General features: G+C 53.0%; 8 protein-coding genes across 8 annotated transcripts; 3 read left to right on the forward strand and 5 right to left on the reverse strand.

Annotated features, from left to right (window-relative positions):
- Positions 1–104: 104 nt before the first annotated feature.
- On the reverse strand, positions 105–582 carry SUI1 (Eukaryotic translation initiation factor eIF-1; the record flags this gene model as incomplete). Its single annotated transcript, XM_049363015.1, has 2 exons — positions 105–346; positions 471–582. 2 exons carry the CDS (start codon positions 580–582, stop codon positions 105–107), a joined length of 354 nt encoding a protein of 117 aa, XP_049225607.1.
- Positions 583–1,431: 849 nt separating this feature from the next.
- J4E78_002369 (uncharacterized protein) lies at positions 1,432–2,522 on the reverse strand (the record flags this gene model as incomplete). The annotated part of the gene is made up of 3 exons (XM_049363016.1): positions 1,432–2,038; positions 2,089–2,482; positions 2,519–2,522. The coding sequence occupies 3 exons, from the start codon at positions 2,520–2,522 to the stop codon at positions 1,432–1,434; spliced, it is 1,005 nt and encodes a 334-aa protein (XP_049225608.1).
- A 717-nt stretch (positions 2,523–3,239) lies between these two features.
- On the reverse strand, positions 3,240–4,163 carry J4E78_002370 (uncharacterized protein; the record flags this gene model as incomplete). The annotated part of the gene is made up of 1 exon (XM_049363017.1): positions 3,240–4,163. The coding sequence occupies one exon, from the start codon at positions 4,161–4,163 to the stop codon at positions 3,240–3,242; it is 924 nt and encodes a 307-aa protein (XP_049225609.1).
- Positions 4,164–5,055: 892 nt separating this feature from the next.
- Positions 5,056–6,024, forward strand: J4E78_002371 (uncharacterized protein; the record flags this gene model as incomplete). The annotated part of the gene is made up of 1 exon (XM_049363018.1): positions 5,056–6,024. One exon carries the CDS (start codon positions 5,056–5,058, stop codon positions 6,022–6,024), a length of 969 nt encoding a protein of 322 aa, XP_049225610.1.
- Positions 6,025–6,442: 418 nt separating this feature from the next.
- J4E78_002372 (uncharacterized protein) lies at positions 6,443–7,075 on the reverse strand (the record flags this gene model as incomplete). Its single annotated transcript, XM_049363019.1, has 1 exon — positions 6,443–7,075. One exon carries the CDS (start codon positions 7,073–7,075, stop codon positions 6,443–6,445), a length of 633 nt encoding a protein of 210 aa, XP_049225611.1.
- Positions 7,076–7,643: 568 nt separating this feature from the next.
- Positions 7,644–10,228, forward strand: J4E78_002373 (uncharacterized protein; the record flags this gene model as incomplete). Its single annotated transcript, XM_049363020.1, has 3 exons — positions 7,644–7,715; positions 8,151–9,151; positions 9,202–10,228. The coding sequence occupies 3 exons, from the start codon at positions 7,644–7,646 to the stop codon at positions 10,226–10,228; spliced, it is 2,100 nt and encodes a 699-aa protein (XP_049225612.1).
- Positions 10,229–11,672: 1,444 nt separating this feature from the next.
- On the forward strand, positions 11,673–12,766 carry J4E78_002374 (uncharacterized protein; the record flags this gene model as incomplete). Its single annotated transcript, XM_049363021.1, has 2 exons — positions 11,673–12,559; positions 12,613–12,766. The coding sequence occupies 2 exons, from the start codon at positions 11,673–11,675 to the stop codon at positions 12,764–12,766; spliced, it is 1,041 nt and encodes a 346-aa protein (XP_049225613.1).
- Positions 12,767–13,193: 427 nt separating this feature from the next.
- J4E78_002375 (uncharacterized protein) lies at positions 13,194–14,353 on the reverse strand (the record flags this gene model as incomplete). Its single annotated transcript, XM_049363022.1, has 4 exons — positions 13,194–13,391; positions 13,452–14,018; positions 14,084–14,244; positions 14,296–14,353. The coding sequence occupies 4 exons, from the start codon at positions 14,351–14,353 to the stop codon at positions 13,194–13,196; spliced, it is 984 nt and encodes a 327-aa protein (XP_049225614.1).
- Between the last annotated feature and the right edge of the window lie 714 nt (positions 14,354–15,067).

Here is a 15,067-nt window from a genome sequence, read left to right on the forward strand (position 1 = left end):
CCGGCTTGCTCTTCCTCCGCCGTATTGTTGGCACGACCATGGAGCGGTCGCTCGGGTTCGGCGCGAAGAGCGGCGGTGCGCGTCGCATCCACGTCCTTGTGGGTTTAGAAACCGTGGACCTTGATGGTCTTGCCATCAAGGCCCAGGCCCTCCTTCTTGTCGGTCAAGAAGTCTTGAACATCCTTGCGCTGGTCTCCCTGCAACTGGATCACCTCTCCCATCTCGGTGTCTGCGACGACGGTGCCATTGCAGGCAAACTTCTTCTTGATGACTTTGAGAATCTTCTTCTGATCGAACTTCTTGGGCAGTCCTTGGACGGTGGTCAGAGTCTTACGACCATTACGCTCTGTTGGGGGTTGACGTCAGCCTTGCGCGATTTCTTGAAACATGGGGAAAGAGGGGAAGGGGCAGCGCGCCGATGTCGCACAGCAGCGAATATCGGGGAGAAAGAAAGCTGAGGGAATACGTACGCTGAATACGAATATGGATGTAGTTCTGCTGAGTGGACTTTACTTCTCCTCCAGCATCATCAGCCTCCGCGAACGGATCGAAGGACTTGAGATTCTGGATGTCCGTGGTCATGAAATCGACTGGTGGCGCTCTGCGGGTGCTGAAAGGGTGCGGTAGGGCAGGCGGTTGTCGTGTCGCGGGAAGTGGAGAGTGCGGGTGTGTGAGGAAGGTCGCAAGTAGTTGGGTGGAGCGTGGAGGGTATTAATCGGCCAAGAGGGAAGGGTGGCGAGGGGACCATCTGGGGGAGCCCGCAGGCGGTCTAAGCCCCGCTGCCAAGGCACAAGGCCCGAAACAGTCATCAGCGCTGCTGAGTGTCCTAGGGACATCCTTCATTCACCACTCCTCGCATTCGCTTGTCCACGTGTGAAATGCTCAGCTGCGTTGCCGCAAATCCCGCGTTCTGGTTACTGGTCAAAGGCATGACTATCTTCGCGACATGACGCTTCCCTTATCTTGTGTCACTATCTCATCACGCACGCGCACGCGCACTGTGACTCGCCTCAACAAAAGCGCATAGTCCATCAAGAGACTTTGGGCATCATTACTAGTCAAAGTGCAGAAGGCTCATCCACGACTCATGAGCATGTTGGGAGTGGCTCGCTGACTTTCGGGAAGCTTCCACTGGCGTGTGGATGAACCATTGGTTTCAGATCGAGATGGGAGTCACCTGGATCAGTACTGCGATGTCATCTGCTGGCAACTCTGAAGCGCAGAAGCCCGAGATAAGTAATAAGCGACGACAAGCAGGATGTTCACAAGTGGATTCAAAGCCTCATTCGCTATTAGCATGCCAGAGAGCCACGCACATGCTGTTACTCGTCCATCTGTTTCGGATGCTCTTCGACACCGTTCGCAACTCCAGACTATCCATCCAACATGCAACAACGCGAGTGTATCTGTTCGCCTATCTAACATCCCTTCTCACTGTCCGTGGTATTCATTTGCGTCCATGCCAGCCATCCGTCGATCTGGCAGGCTCCTCTTGTCCACCAAGCTCATTGCCAGCTCACGCCAAAACTCTGGCGGAAACCCTCGTCCATCTGCGTCCTCGCCTTGTGCTCTCATCCACTCTCCGGTAGCCTTGTAAGTATAGAAGTCGACCATCATCTTCCGAGCTTTGCAGGGCCCTTCAGTGCCGGCGTAGACTATCCATACATGCTCGCTTGATGGGATCTCAGCGCTTTCTGTTGCCTTAACGAGAATAGCATCCAGGGCACAATCTTTGGCTTTGGCGTCTTTGACAAGGTGGGCAATGGTGTAGAGCTTGCACAGAAGGGCGTGCTCGTCGTGTTCAGCATCGGATGCGTCGTTAGGTTTACTTGGAATGCGACCGGTATAGATGAGCTGGAAGTATAGATCGAACGCGCGGGGGTTAATCTCAGGCAGATCAAATGTCTTTTGGTCAGCGTCGTTGGAAATGAAGTCCTTGAAGTAGGTTGACCGGGCAATGAGGAGCTCAGAGTGAATACTGAAGGTTCGTGTACGCTCGTCCTTGCCGACGTGGATGGTGAGGAGATCACTTCCGAAGCTACTGTTGTCAGTTCTATACACGAGGAATCAAGGGGGGGAGATACCTACTTGATTGCCTGGTCTTGGACAACGCGAATATCCGGTACTCTCAACATCTGCTGATCGGCAAGAGCAGAATTACTATCCACGGCCGTTACATGTCCGAACAGACCTCCCTTGCGCGAGTTGCTAGCCTGACCTATATTGCCAAAGATTCCACCTCCGGTGTCAGGCTTGGAATGCGCTGAGCTGCCAAACCCAAAGAGTGGACGAGCATGTGCGCTACTCGGCGGTGGCGGCTCGGTACATCCGCCGAATAGGTTTCGGTTTGATAGAGCACCAAACAGCCCGCCAGGAATCGGCTGCCCAGTTGCTTGAGCAGCAGCGACTTGAGCAGCAGCCTTACCGCCAAACAAGCCACTAGTACTGTGCTGCCCAAACAAGCTACCAGGAACCTGCTGAACTGCAGGCGCGGTGAGCCTAGAGCCAAACTCAGAACCCATCACTCTAGATTCTCCTGGAATCGGTGTGTCGCTAGGAATGCTTCCGAGCTGACCGAACAAGGTAGTTGGGTTTGTCTTCGAACGCTTCGGTGTATTCTCCGGTGTATTCTCCGATGTATTCTCCGATGTGTCATCCATAGCAAGGGTGTCTTGGACTCGTTACTTTGCTTGACTGTTGTGGGAAAAGTCCGCGTGGTTGCAAATCTGTGATCGGTGCAAAGGGTAGGCCGTTACAAAAGAATTTGTGAGACAAAGGTACAAACTCAACACACTATCGCCAACATATTAGGCAGGCAGTTTGACCATAGCTATGACGTAGTCTTTGTTTCCTTTCACGATACAAACGCAGCTTCTGGTCCACTAGATCCAAGTGAGAGACCACATAGGGGGATCCCGCTCCTCATCGCGCGAACTCTGAGGGAAGAAAATACTAGTTTACGCCCATGGGTCGATCTGGCTAAGAACACATGTGTTCCGTCTCACATGAGAGTGCAAAGAAGTGTGCGAAGGGTGTATGGTGGGACAGCTTCAACAGCATCGGAAGGCGTGACAGAACTCAGGCGGTAGATCTCGTGTGACATGAGGTAGCCTGGTCGTATACAGCGTCGTTCTCTACGAACGTGAACACCCAAATGAACATCGAGTGTCTCTGGCTGTATGATAACATCTTGCTCTTACTACCATAACTGACCATGTGGTTCCTGGCTTGTAGCATAATCAACCAAAACTACCCAGCAGCGAACCCATATCGACCTTCTTGTCGTTACGTACCCTCCTTTTGCCGCCATCTGGTGGAGGTTTGTATTCACCAGCACGCTTGTTTGGTCGCTCGGCTTGTTGCTTCCGTATGAACCACGCGACGTCGTCATCTTGTAAACTCTTGCTCCCTTGAGCATACTGAAAGGAGAGGGATCGGTATGCCTTGCAGCCATCAGTAGTAGCGTCTCGTGATGTTTCGGAAGAGGATACAAAAGATGCTTCGTACAGTTGCTGCACGATGGTATTTCTCCTTAGACCGGAACTACTCCATTCGCTAAGAAGGGCCGAAGCTGAATGTATGCCCCAGCCTTCCCCACACTCTGCGGGATCGGGTAACTGTGGACTGTGGATTCCAACTAGCTTTAGACCCGGAAAGGACGAGATGAACTCCAAGAGCGGTTTTTTCGGAAGCCTGATGTAGTTGTTGATGACAAGTACCCGCAGACTCCTCATTGCACCACTTTCGCCAACACTTCGTCCCCAGTCGCGCATCATTTGAAGTGACAGTACTGCGTTCTGCCGGCTTCTTCCAACCTCTAATGTGAGAACTGCGAGCGTCTCGATCTTGTTAAGGGCAACAAGTTGGTCAATTGTTATACCGGAAACCCGGATACACAGAAAAGTCAGCGTGCGGGCGTCGAGCTTGGCCAATCGATCGACGACAGAGGGTAGGAGACCTCCAGGGTTGTCCTGGACTCTGAACCTAGAGTGACGATCGATGTCTTCCGGAAAAGCTTTCTGGAAGAGACTCCATGTACGGAAGGACAGTGTGTCGTTGTACTTGATGTGTTCGTATAAGCGGCTAGCATATGACCATCCGAGCCATTGCAGAGCTTCAACTTCCATATTGTCAACATTCCAGACGCAAGCACGGAGTGCCATTGCTTGCAGGGTATCGCATCCTCCAGCTTGCCGGCGGTATTTCGATGGGTCCACCCTTCTACCACGAGAATGGCTTGTCCATGTGGGTACCATTGAACGGACAGAAGCCGTCGTACTTTCCCTAAAGACCAGTCCCGATGACGGGTCGAAGCTCTCCATGATTGCCTGGCTGGTGAAGGGAGCGGGTACAAATTGACTGTTGGCTGAGACTTGAGGTATGCTGACACCTCATACGAGGAGAAGGTCCGAACAGGTGTGAAGACTACACTATGATGAAATAAGCAAATAAGAAAATCTGGCGTCAATGTAGGCTCCAGGGTGATCAGTTCTTTCTTTGATTGAGGTGGTAAGCTAAGTCAATAACACCGGATGGGCAGTGCTTTACACAGACCTGGATTCCAAGACGTTTTTAGTGCTTGCGTGCATACGGACAGATGCGAGCTGGAGGCGCGTACTTTCTTTACTGCGGTAGCTGTGTTACGCATGTCGCGTGTGGAAGGGATGCACGCGACGCGACGGCAGGGGCACCTCGGAACCCACATTTAGGGTTAGCGCTAATCTCTGATTCGTTCCTTCCCCCAACCCTCCTCTTCCACACAATCAACGACCAAGTCAGGCAGCGGCATAGTCTCTTGGATTGCTCCGTGTTGGCTGATAGCGTTTGATTTGAATCATAATGTAAGCGAAGTAGAGCCATTCACTCTCCAAGTAGAACGGTCTTCTGATGTCGAATGCCCACTGAGCATCGGCGCTCGAAACTCCGCACATCGGATTATGACTAAATCTCAGCACACAGCTTCAACACACTACTGACCAGTAACTTCCCTTTTACTAGGATCAACTTCATCTTCTCATCTCTTGGATACACACAAAGGATTCCACGACAACCACAATGGCATCGTCTCTGGCACCAAATCCATTATCTGCCCACATCGCTAAAGGCTCCCCCATAATCCTGGACGGCGCGCTAGCAACATACCTGGAGACCTTGGGAGCAGACATAAGCGGCGCATTGTGGTCCGCATCCATACTGCTTGATCAGCCAGCCCTCATAAAACAAACACATCTCGACTACTATCGCGCAGGCGCAAATGTTGCAATCACAGCATCCTACCAAGCCTCCATTCCGGGACTAGTCAAGCACCTGGGCTTGAGTGAAGAAGAAGCCAGGAAAGTCGTGAGCAAAAGCGTGGAACTAGCCCAGCAAGCAAGAGACGAATATGTTGCCGAGACAAATGAGGATGTTCGAAGTAAATTGTTCATAGCGGGGAGCGTAGGCCCGTATGGCGCATTCCTTTCAGATGGCTCAGAATACCGAGGCGACTATTCCGTTCCTCAAGACGAAATGAAGGACTTCCACCGCGGCCGCATCCAAGCCCTCGTGTCTGCCGGCGCCGACATCCTGGGCATCGAGACGATACCATCCAAAGGCGAAACCGAAGCTCTCCTGGACCTGCTCACTACAGAATTTCCCAGCACGGAAGCTTGGTTTGGCTTCACGTTACGGGATGGCTCTCACATCAGCGACGGCACAACCATCTCTGAGATCGCAGCACTTTTCGACGATGTGGAACAGGTAGTTGCGCTGGGCTTCAATTGTGTGCCAGATGATTTGGGGTTGGCTGCTCTGAAGACTTTGAAGCCATTGGTGAAGAGGGGGACCTTGATGGTGTATCCCAACTCTGGTGAGCAATGGAATGCGAAGGCAAGGGAGTGGGAAGGCAAGAGAACGGAAGGTTCGACGTTGGCTGAGAAGACGAGAGAATGGAATGAGGCTGGAGCTGGTCTTATCGGAGGGTGCTGTCGGACCACACCCGAGGATATTGGTATCATGAAAAAGGCACTCGAAAAAGGGCACTAGATTCTCAGGGAAAAGAACAGCGAGAGTTTGGTAGCAAAGCCTAAGGCCGTGTGATCATGGCACGATTTAGATGTAAAAGTATAGAACTTCACTTCTTCAGTTCATCTGCCCCTTCTTAGCCGTTAACGTTATTCGCGTGTCTATCGTGAAGCCATTTACTCTGCTGCATCTTGTGAGTACGTGCAGCGGTACTGTAGGATGTGTCTAGGCTCAGCTACCATCCATTGCGGCTTTGCTGCCGCTTGTGAACCCCCGTACAGTTTCCAGGTACATCCCAAGAGCTCCCAATCCATATGCTGGGTCATCTAAGGTCGGGTATATAGTCTGGGCTTCCTGGGACGTGGTGCATCGAGTGCATCGAATGCAAGATGTCGGGTGTTTGGTTCGGTTGATCGCGAATCAGTATGCTGCGATTCCTTCACCCATCGATAATCATGCCCTCTTCATCTTCCACTGTACCTCCGGTCCGCTTCTGTAGTTCCTCCAGAATCGCTTTCGCACGATCTAACACGTCCTCTGTCCCAACCTGACCCGAGCTGGCCCTGGCATTCAACACACCAACGTCAAACTCGCCGTAACCTCCGTTCTTGACCTCCTTCTCCGGATCCACGACCTCACTCTCGTTTTCCTTGCCTTTCTGGGCCTGCCCCTGCCCCTGTCTCTGATTGACGGTAAACTTAGGATGGCTTTTCGGTATGACCTTGTAGCGCTCGAGAGCGTTGATTTGCTTGACCAACTCTGATCTTATGACTTCGCAGGATGCTCCGCAGAAGAGGGCATTGATGCGGAAGGCTTCTTTGCGCGCCTCGAGAGTACCCGGTGTACACTGCATGGCATCATGTTGGAAGGGGATCGGGTCGTTGGTGAGCTGGCTCAGGGCAGTTGCGAAGTACTTGAGCAGTTTGGGTATTTGGTGATTGATCTCGTTGAGGGTATCGATGTGTTCGGCGGCGACTTCCCGGTACGTTTTCGGCTCTTCAGATGCTTTGGCGTCTCCGGCTTGCTGCTGGTCCGTCTCGTTTGCGATTTGTTGGTTGGCTTCGGTAGACATGGCGGGGTGTTTGGCGATTGTGGTGGACAGGAGGGATAATTAGTGAGGTAGAGCAATCGGTAGATGTGCGGATTTGCAGTCAAAGTGTATGCGACAACAGCACGTTCGTCAGAAAGTAATGCGACAGTTACGTGCTGCGTGCCTGGTGTCTTGGAGTCGAAGCTGGGGAAGCTCAGGGCCCGCAATGCAGGCGCGCACCGGCGCATGCTTGGCAGGCCGCGCGCAGCGAACCTCACCTCCGACTTTCACTCCGCATCACGGCAAGCCTCGGTGACGTCCTGGCAAGCTTCAGACGCGATACCCCCATCAACTCAAAGTCGTCACGCGTCAAAACAACTCTAATACCACTTGCAACCCAGGAGCGACCATCGGGAGACGTTTCCGGCCCTCCATGCACATTGCGACCCGTCTCCACCCAGCCTCGAGGTGAAGGAGCTGCTCCCTGCCGACGTAGAAGAGAAGGAACACCACCACAACCATGTCAGGGCCCCCTCAAGGGCCCGGGCCTGTGAGGCAAATGAGCGTGGGAAATGGACCGCCCAGCGCAGGTTTACCACCACACAACGCCATGCCTCCCCAAGGGGGACCTCCGCCGCCAGGTGCCTCGGGGCCGCAATCGCAGCAAAACTTGAATCAAATTGTAGGTACAACATTTTCTCTCTCACTGCCGTCGTGTTTGCTATTGTCAGGGTTTGCACAATTGCGGCGGGTGAAGGCGCATTGTCCGCCCGGGCTCTGGCCGTCGCGTTTCGTGAAAGAAAGCTGTCCTTGGCCGTATTCTCGACTTACACTCCCGTCTGCCTTGCACGATCCCGTTTTCAAGTCGCGCGCACTTTTTCGCTACGTCTACCACGACAGAACTCTCCTGCTGCGACGGTTCCATTCCTCGCGCGCTCTACCTCCTACCCACCCAGCTACGTAAAGTCAGCCAAATATGAACGCGTCGGCGTACGGGAAGAGTTATGCGACCAACAACGGTGGCCACACCTCGGTACTGCGCACTTGAAGCATTGATTGCTGCTTGACATCATGTAGATGATTGTGATTTAAAAAGCCGTTACTGACATTCATCCAGGTACTGGAGTACCTTTCCAAAAAGGGATATGTTCGCACCGAGGCGATGCTTCGAAAAGAGTCTGAACCGCAGACTAACGGCCAATCCCTCGTAGCGCAAAGCAGCGAAGCGGGCGGCGCGAGATACACAAAAGCATTCGAGCTCCTTCGCAAATACACCGAAGACAACCTGGATTTGTACAGACCAGAGTTGCGAAAGCTGCTGTGGCCTGTTTTTGTCTACTCGTACCTCGACATGGTGCGCGACTTCTACACCAAGGATGCAGAAACCTTCTTCGCGACGTATCAGGGCCTTTTCGAGCGCGACCACGACGAAGATATCAAAACACTCCGCCAGGTCCGGTTACAAGCACATTTGCAAGAGAGCCGCATCGCGAAGCTATACATCGACAACAAATACCGCATCACTCTGACGACAATGCCCTTCTTCAATCTCATTCAGTTCCTCGAGTCGAAGCATTTTGACGGCGGTTCGACGATCATAGACGTGATCCGGGAACACTTGAACATCGTAACCGTCGACCGAACGGCCACAGCTGAGAAAAGTATAGCGGCTATCCTTGCAAGTGGACATGGCGAAGACGAGCTTCCAGCAGAAGACGAAGGTATCCCAGGACACGCCCCAGGCCATCCCCTCACTGCGCGCCACGACCCTGAAGCAGAGGCTGCACGTATAAGGCTGCAGCTAGGCGCATACCCACAAGAGGCGGATCTGCAAGAAGACGTCCGAGCAGCTTTACAGGACGAGGATGCTAAAAGCGCGCCAAGACCGGGACAGCCAAGCTTGGTAGAGGAGTTCGAGCAACGCATAAAACAGGAGCCAACAGAAGACGGTCCCTCTCGTGAGTTCGTTCCTCTGCCGCCTTCCCTTGCGCGCGACGTCTCCATGGAGGTTCAGAAGATCATCGAGCACCGAGATCGCTACAAGATGGAAGGCAGAACAGGCGGCGTTGGCCCAGCTGTCAGCGTCACCATGTACACCTTCCACAACACCTATGACAGGTAAGTTCACTCGTTATTCTGTCCCAAAAATGCAGCTGACCCGATGATAGTATCAACTGTATCGACTTCTCTGGTGACAATCAGCTTGTCGCGGCCGGTATGAACGAGTCTTACATACGGGTCTGGTCCATGGACGGCAGTCCACTCACCTCTCCAAACGATGCGCCAGACGCACAACCGTCGTCTTCAAGACGGCTTGTCGGCCACTCGGGCCCAGTCACTGCAGTGGCCTTCTCACCTTCCACAGCAAACCCGTACCCATCCGGACCACCAACAAATTCAGAATGCCTTCTTTCATGTTCAGAAGACAAAACAGTCCGGCTTTGGTCGCTTGACACATACACATGTCTTGTAGCCTATCGCGGACACGACAATCCAGTCTGGGATCTGCAATGGGGACCTTATGGACACTACTTCCTTACTGGTTCACATGATCGCACCGCACGCTTGTGGTCAACAGATCACATTGAACCTCTACGCATCTATGTTGGTCACGACAATGACGTTGACTGCGTTACTTTTCACCCCAATAACCTTTACATCTTCACTGGTTCTTGCGACCGCACGGTACGCATGTGGCACATCGCCGGTGGCAACTGTCTACGCCTCTTCACGGGCCACACCGGCAACGTGACCGCCATAGCATGCTCTCCCGACGGTAGGACGCTTGCCTCCGCCGATGATGCAGGCAACATCATTCTCTGGACTCTCGAGACTGGTCGAAGACGGAAGCGCATGCGAGGACATGGTAAGGGTGGTATTTGGTCACTTTCTTGGAGCGTGGAATCGAGCGTCCTTGTCTCAGCCGGAGCGGACAAGACAGTCCGTGTTTGGGATGTGCTACAAGAGACCAGTGACAAGGCCGCTGATGGCGTGGCTGCGAAGGCGGACGGTGCTATGACGACCAAGGGCGCGAGTGGAACTACAGTCACAGGGAAGAAAGCCAGTAAGGAGACCGGTGTCTCGGCGGACCAGATCAGCGTATTTCCGACCAAGGACAGTCCCGTGTACAAGGTGCAGTTCACTAGAATGAACCTGGTACTTGCTGGCGGTGCGTATTTGCCGACACGTCAGTAGCGTCTGGCACCGAGCTAGGTTTTTGGGTGTCCATACACGGATTGGCACATCCGGGCGTTTTGGGTCAAAAGCATCAAGATGACAAGCTACAGTATACCCGCATGTATGTAGAATCTCATTCTTCTAATTACATCTTCCATCTGATCCTTCTGGTCTTTACATATGAGTTTGAACAGCACTTGGTCGTTTGCCAATAGTCCTATCCATCATCGGGGTGAAGGTCCGCTCATTTGCAACGGTGCAGCTTCCCTACCTAGGTATCCGCCATCGCGCTTGTAGTATGGGCTGCGAAATATCTCTCATGACGTAGCTATAGTCTCATCCGCTTCGGTGGCTTCCGGCGTTGTTGCCCTTGCTGTGCGAATGTGTCTGTTATGACCTGGGAGCACCTTCCCGATCTCACTTCCGAAGCTTCTGACGGCGGTCACCCATCACTTGGCACTCGTGCCTCCTCGATAAAGCCCATCGCCCAGTGTTTATCATCTCTCTTCTGCACCCAGCTTCCTACACTCGCTTACCACACTCCTTCTCGCCCCTCCGTCAGCAACTGGCCTGCTCCTTTGGTCATCTTGCTCACCTCTGCCCATCCGGTGCACTCTTCAATCTCATCTCACCACAGCCGCCAGCTCGACGCTTGACATGAAGGTCACTCAGCTTGCCGCCCTCTTCGGGGGTACTGCTCTTGCAGTCCAGCCTCTTGCAGCTCCTCGTAAGTTAGCTTCACACAGTTCCTTCAGTATCATTGTTACCTCATTCGCTATCTGGCTGTTCAAACAACTCTGACACGTCAACAGGTGTCGAGCGTGCCCTCACCGATACCCACTCCACGGTCATTATGGTTACGTCAACCCACCTGATCCAGGAGATCTGCACCGATATTGCGAGCTGTCCTCCTTATACCACCACTGCTGAGACATCTGTTGTCTATGTCACTGCAACAACCACGATCTGTCTACTTTCTTCGACGCCTCCTGGGTATGGGCCACCTCCAACCACAGCTGCTCCTTCATCGGTTGCTAGCTCCGCCTACCCCACCAGCTCCGAGGGCATCTCTGTCAGCCTCATCTCAGGGTCTCAAATCTTCCCAGGTGGCTCTGAATATCCCAGTGGGTCTGCTCCCCAGACGAGTGCTCTGCCAACAGGTGTTTCCCCATCCAGCGCATATGCTACGCCTCCTAGCGTTAGTGTGGTGCTCCCATCAGGATCTCCAAGCACTGGAGTCACCATCATCACAGATGTGTTGCCTTCGACTGGAGCAAGCAGTGTCGTCGTGGTTCCTTCATCTACCAACACCAACGCCATTAGCAATTCATATCCCGCTTCATCAGCTGGGCCTAGTTCCATTGGCTCTTCAAGTGGATATGTCGCACCTCCGGGCAGCTCGCTGGTCTCATCACCCACTAACCCAGGTCCCGTGAACCCTGGTAGCTCAGCGGTCTCAAGCATGTCATACACAGGCTCTACTTTCCCAGCCAGCTCAGCAACTCCACCCGTCAGCAACACCGATGCAGTTCCTACGTCCATAGGTACCCCCTCGTCAGGGCCAAGCTCTGGTAACCCAGCCACTCCTTCAACACCAGGCTACGTACCGTCCGGCTCATCCGCGCCACCGAGCAGCAATACGGATTATGTGCCCACGTCTCCGGGAGCCGCCTCCACCGGCTCAATGTCGAGTGGCTACGTCGTGCCGCCAGCTAGCTCAGCTGGGTTATCAAGCTCTATCACAGATGCCGTACCGACTTCCATCACAGTCTCATCGCCTCCAAGTCCATACCCAAGTGGACCAACAGTGTCATCGAGCTACTCAGCTGCCCCATCTCGCCCTGCTGGACCGTCTTCCAGTGGATACCTCGTGCCATCAGGTAGTTCAACTGCACTGACAAGGTCCAACACGGATGCTGTACCTACTTCTCTCACAGCTTCTTACCCGGGTGCCAGCTCTGCTATACCCTCTGGAAGCCCTTCAGCCGGACCTTCATCAAGCAACTACTTTGGCCCATCTGGAAGCTCTATCGAAGCTGCTCCGACATACACAGGCGGAGAGTCTACGTCTTCTACCGCCACAGGGTCCTCAGGTACCGCCCCTGGCACGTACTCAGCGTCATGGTCTACTACTCCTGGTTACCCAAGCCCCTCGCCCACAACAGGTCCTGGATCCACGGTCATCGATAGCACTATTAGGATTACGAGCTATCAGACACAGACTCTCATTTCGTACATCACGGCAGGACCTTCAGACGTGCCTGGCAATGACACCAACATCAACACGAATACACAAGCTATCCCGACTAGCGTCCCTTCAGGTGTCTCTGGTGGTCCCTCCGGATCTGGGTACGTCTTACTGACTCTTAGTACTTTCTATATTCACTGACGGGTCTTTGCAGTTATCCCTACCCATCTGGCGGCATCAACGGCACGATTGTTGCCCCCTACCCCAGCTACATCGAAGTTCCCATCAACACCGGCCATGTTGTCGGTGCCGGAAAGAGTTCCCTCGCGGCTATTGTCGTCGCTCTCGTCTTCGCTCACTTTGCATAAGCCAAAGCGTGGTTCTCTCATCGGTCTCTTTCTATCGTGAAGGAGATGCGCTGTTGTTGAAGGAGGTCGACATGGTGAGACATTCTTGCATCGCGTATAGCGTTTAGCATGGAGCGTTCCAACTCTGTCCACATACCTACACTGTGGGTTTGACGAGGTCAAGGGAAGTGGTATGATCTTTTTAGGGAGTGTTCTTTAAGCCAGACAGGGTTTTCCTCACATGTACTACCAGTTACACGGCCGCAACAGATCAGCATGCATGTAATATACAACACTTTTTACTTCGGCCATTAACAAAGATCTTCGTTGCACTGTGATGTCTTATCAGAACGTTTCATGATTGAAATAAGCCAGGAAGCCGCAGTGGCTGGAGTGTACGCCAAGGTTGAGAGACCTGCTACATGGCTGTGTTGATAGTCGGTTTCCGTCACCGTACACCGAAGGCCTTCAGGGTATCATCCGGGCTCTCACTCTCGTCCCCGGGTATGCTCTCATTCCACGCGTCTTCAGAAATGCGCCCGGCTTCAGGTAACAGACTGAAGTGCGGACTTGGCTCGGCCTTCAACCACTTGAAGTCGTCGATTTGATCCCACTGATTTGGCGATTGTTCGATCTCCGGTGTCGTCTTTACGGTCGTTAGCGAAATTTACACAATAAAGACTGCAAGTACGAAGAGAAGACTAACATATACACTAGGCAACGGCGCAAACCTTAGGCCCTCACAGTCCTCAAAGATCGGCCGACTCGTACTATGTAGATATACATCCACGTTCTTGCTCCCATGCATGCGAAACTGCCGACACGCCGTCACTATGATGCTGTTGGAGACATCGGTGATGTGTATTGCGCCTGCAACTTGGCCGGTTATTATGAGCGACGAGCTTATAGAACGGAGGTAGAGGGCGGCGAAGGGCGCGTTGGCTTTCGTTGGGGCGCTGAGATCGACGATGCAGTGGGTGAGGTGGGACACTGTCGGTGAACTTGTTTCGTGAGGAGACGAAGGGAGGTTTATACGGGCGTGGGATTTCCAGGAGAGCGCTGACGGGGAAGAGTCGTGTTGCGTTGTGTCTTGCTGCTGTTGTTGCTGTGGTGGTGGTGTTTGTTCCGATGCGGAGGACGGTTTCGCGCTCGATGTATCAGGCGCAGCGTCTGGTTTCGCGATATCCTTTCTCCTGTTCTTGAAACTGAATTTCTTGGGTGGATCGAAGCTATTCCTCACTTCTGACAACTTCTCGCTCAAACGCTTGATCGTCTACACATTGTCTTGTCAGACTTCAACTCTTCTAAAAGCTCTGTTCTTTTCGGTATACGACATACCTCGCTGTATGTCCGTTGATCGTAAGCCGGAAGATAGCTCGAGGCGTCCTGGACATCGAGGGCTACCCGGTTTATGCCTGCGAGGCAGCTGTCTATTGCTTCGTTGCGCTCGCCGCCAGATGTGGACACGGAGGAGAGGTTCTCAATTTGCGCGCGAAGTGCTGAGTGTGTTAGTCATGGCGCGTGCTGTGGTTGGTATGTGGGAGACGGACTTGCGACATCTTGGTTGAATTGGCGGTAGAAGGCCTCTTTGAGGTTGGACTCGGCCATTGCGCGTCGGGTATTGTCGCGACGTTAAGGTAGTTGAAGTGTCAGGTTGAATATTCGCCAGCCGTATTCTTGTCTTTTGGCATGCGTTGAGCTTCGAAGGTCTTGGGGAGATGTTCACGCGTCGGTGGGTTGATTAGTGGGGTTGGAAGAGACGCGCATGGAGCGCGCGAAAAACCGCAACATGGTGAAGACCAATGAAGTACAGAGCCTACGATCTTGGGAAACAGTCTGGCAACAATAGGTCGATAATGCAGAGGTTTTTGTGTCACCGATTCCAATTACTAGTAGAACCAGATTGAGGGCCGAAAGACGCGACATCATCGAACTGGTGGGATGCACGCTACCCCGCATTTCACCAATAGCGTCTCGTGCATTGTCAGATGTATGGATCTTTGAAGCATGGCTATCATCCGAAATACATTTCTTGAACTGGAGGAATCCAAACATCACTATAAGCTCTCCGCACACCGCACACGAACCCTGTCCAATGCACAATACCAGTCGGCCTGCAGCATAAGCGATGAGATGGATTTTATCCTTACGCGCAACTATGGTAGAGTCCTTCTTTAGCTCAGCACTTTGACAAGTTAGTTATCTGATAGTAGAGACGAATGTTCGATGTCGTTGAAGCAGACTAAGATGAGAGGGCTGACGCCATGCATTGATCTTGGGGGCGAAGAAGAGTCTTGATAAAGTCTTCGATTGTTTGAGGTA

Source organism: Alternaria triticimaculans (genome assembly GCF_023758025.1).
Source record: "Alternaria triticimaculans strain BMP 0046 chromosome Unknown scaffold_2, whole genome shotgun sequence".
Lineage (NCBI taxonomy): Eukaryota > Fungi > Ascomycota > Dothideomycetes > Pleosporales > Pleosporaceae > Alternaria > Alternaria triticimaculans.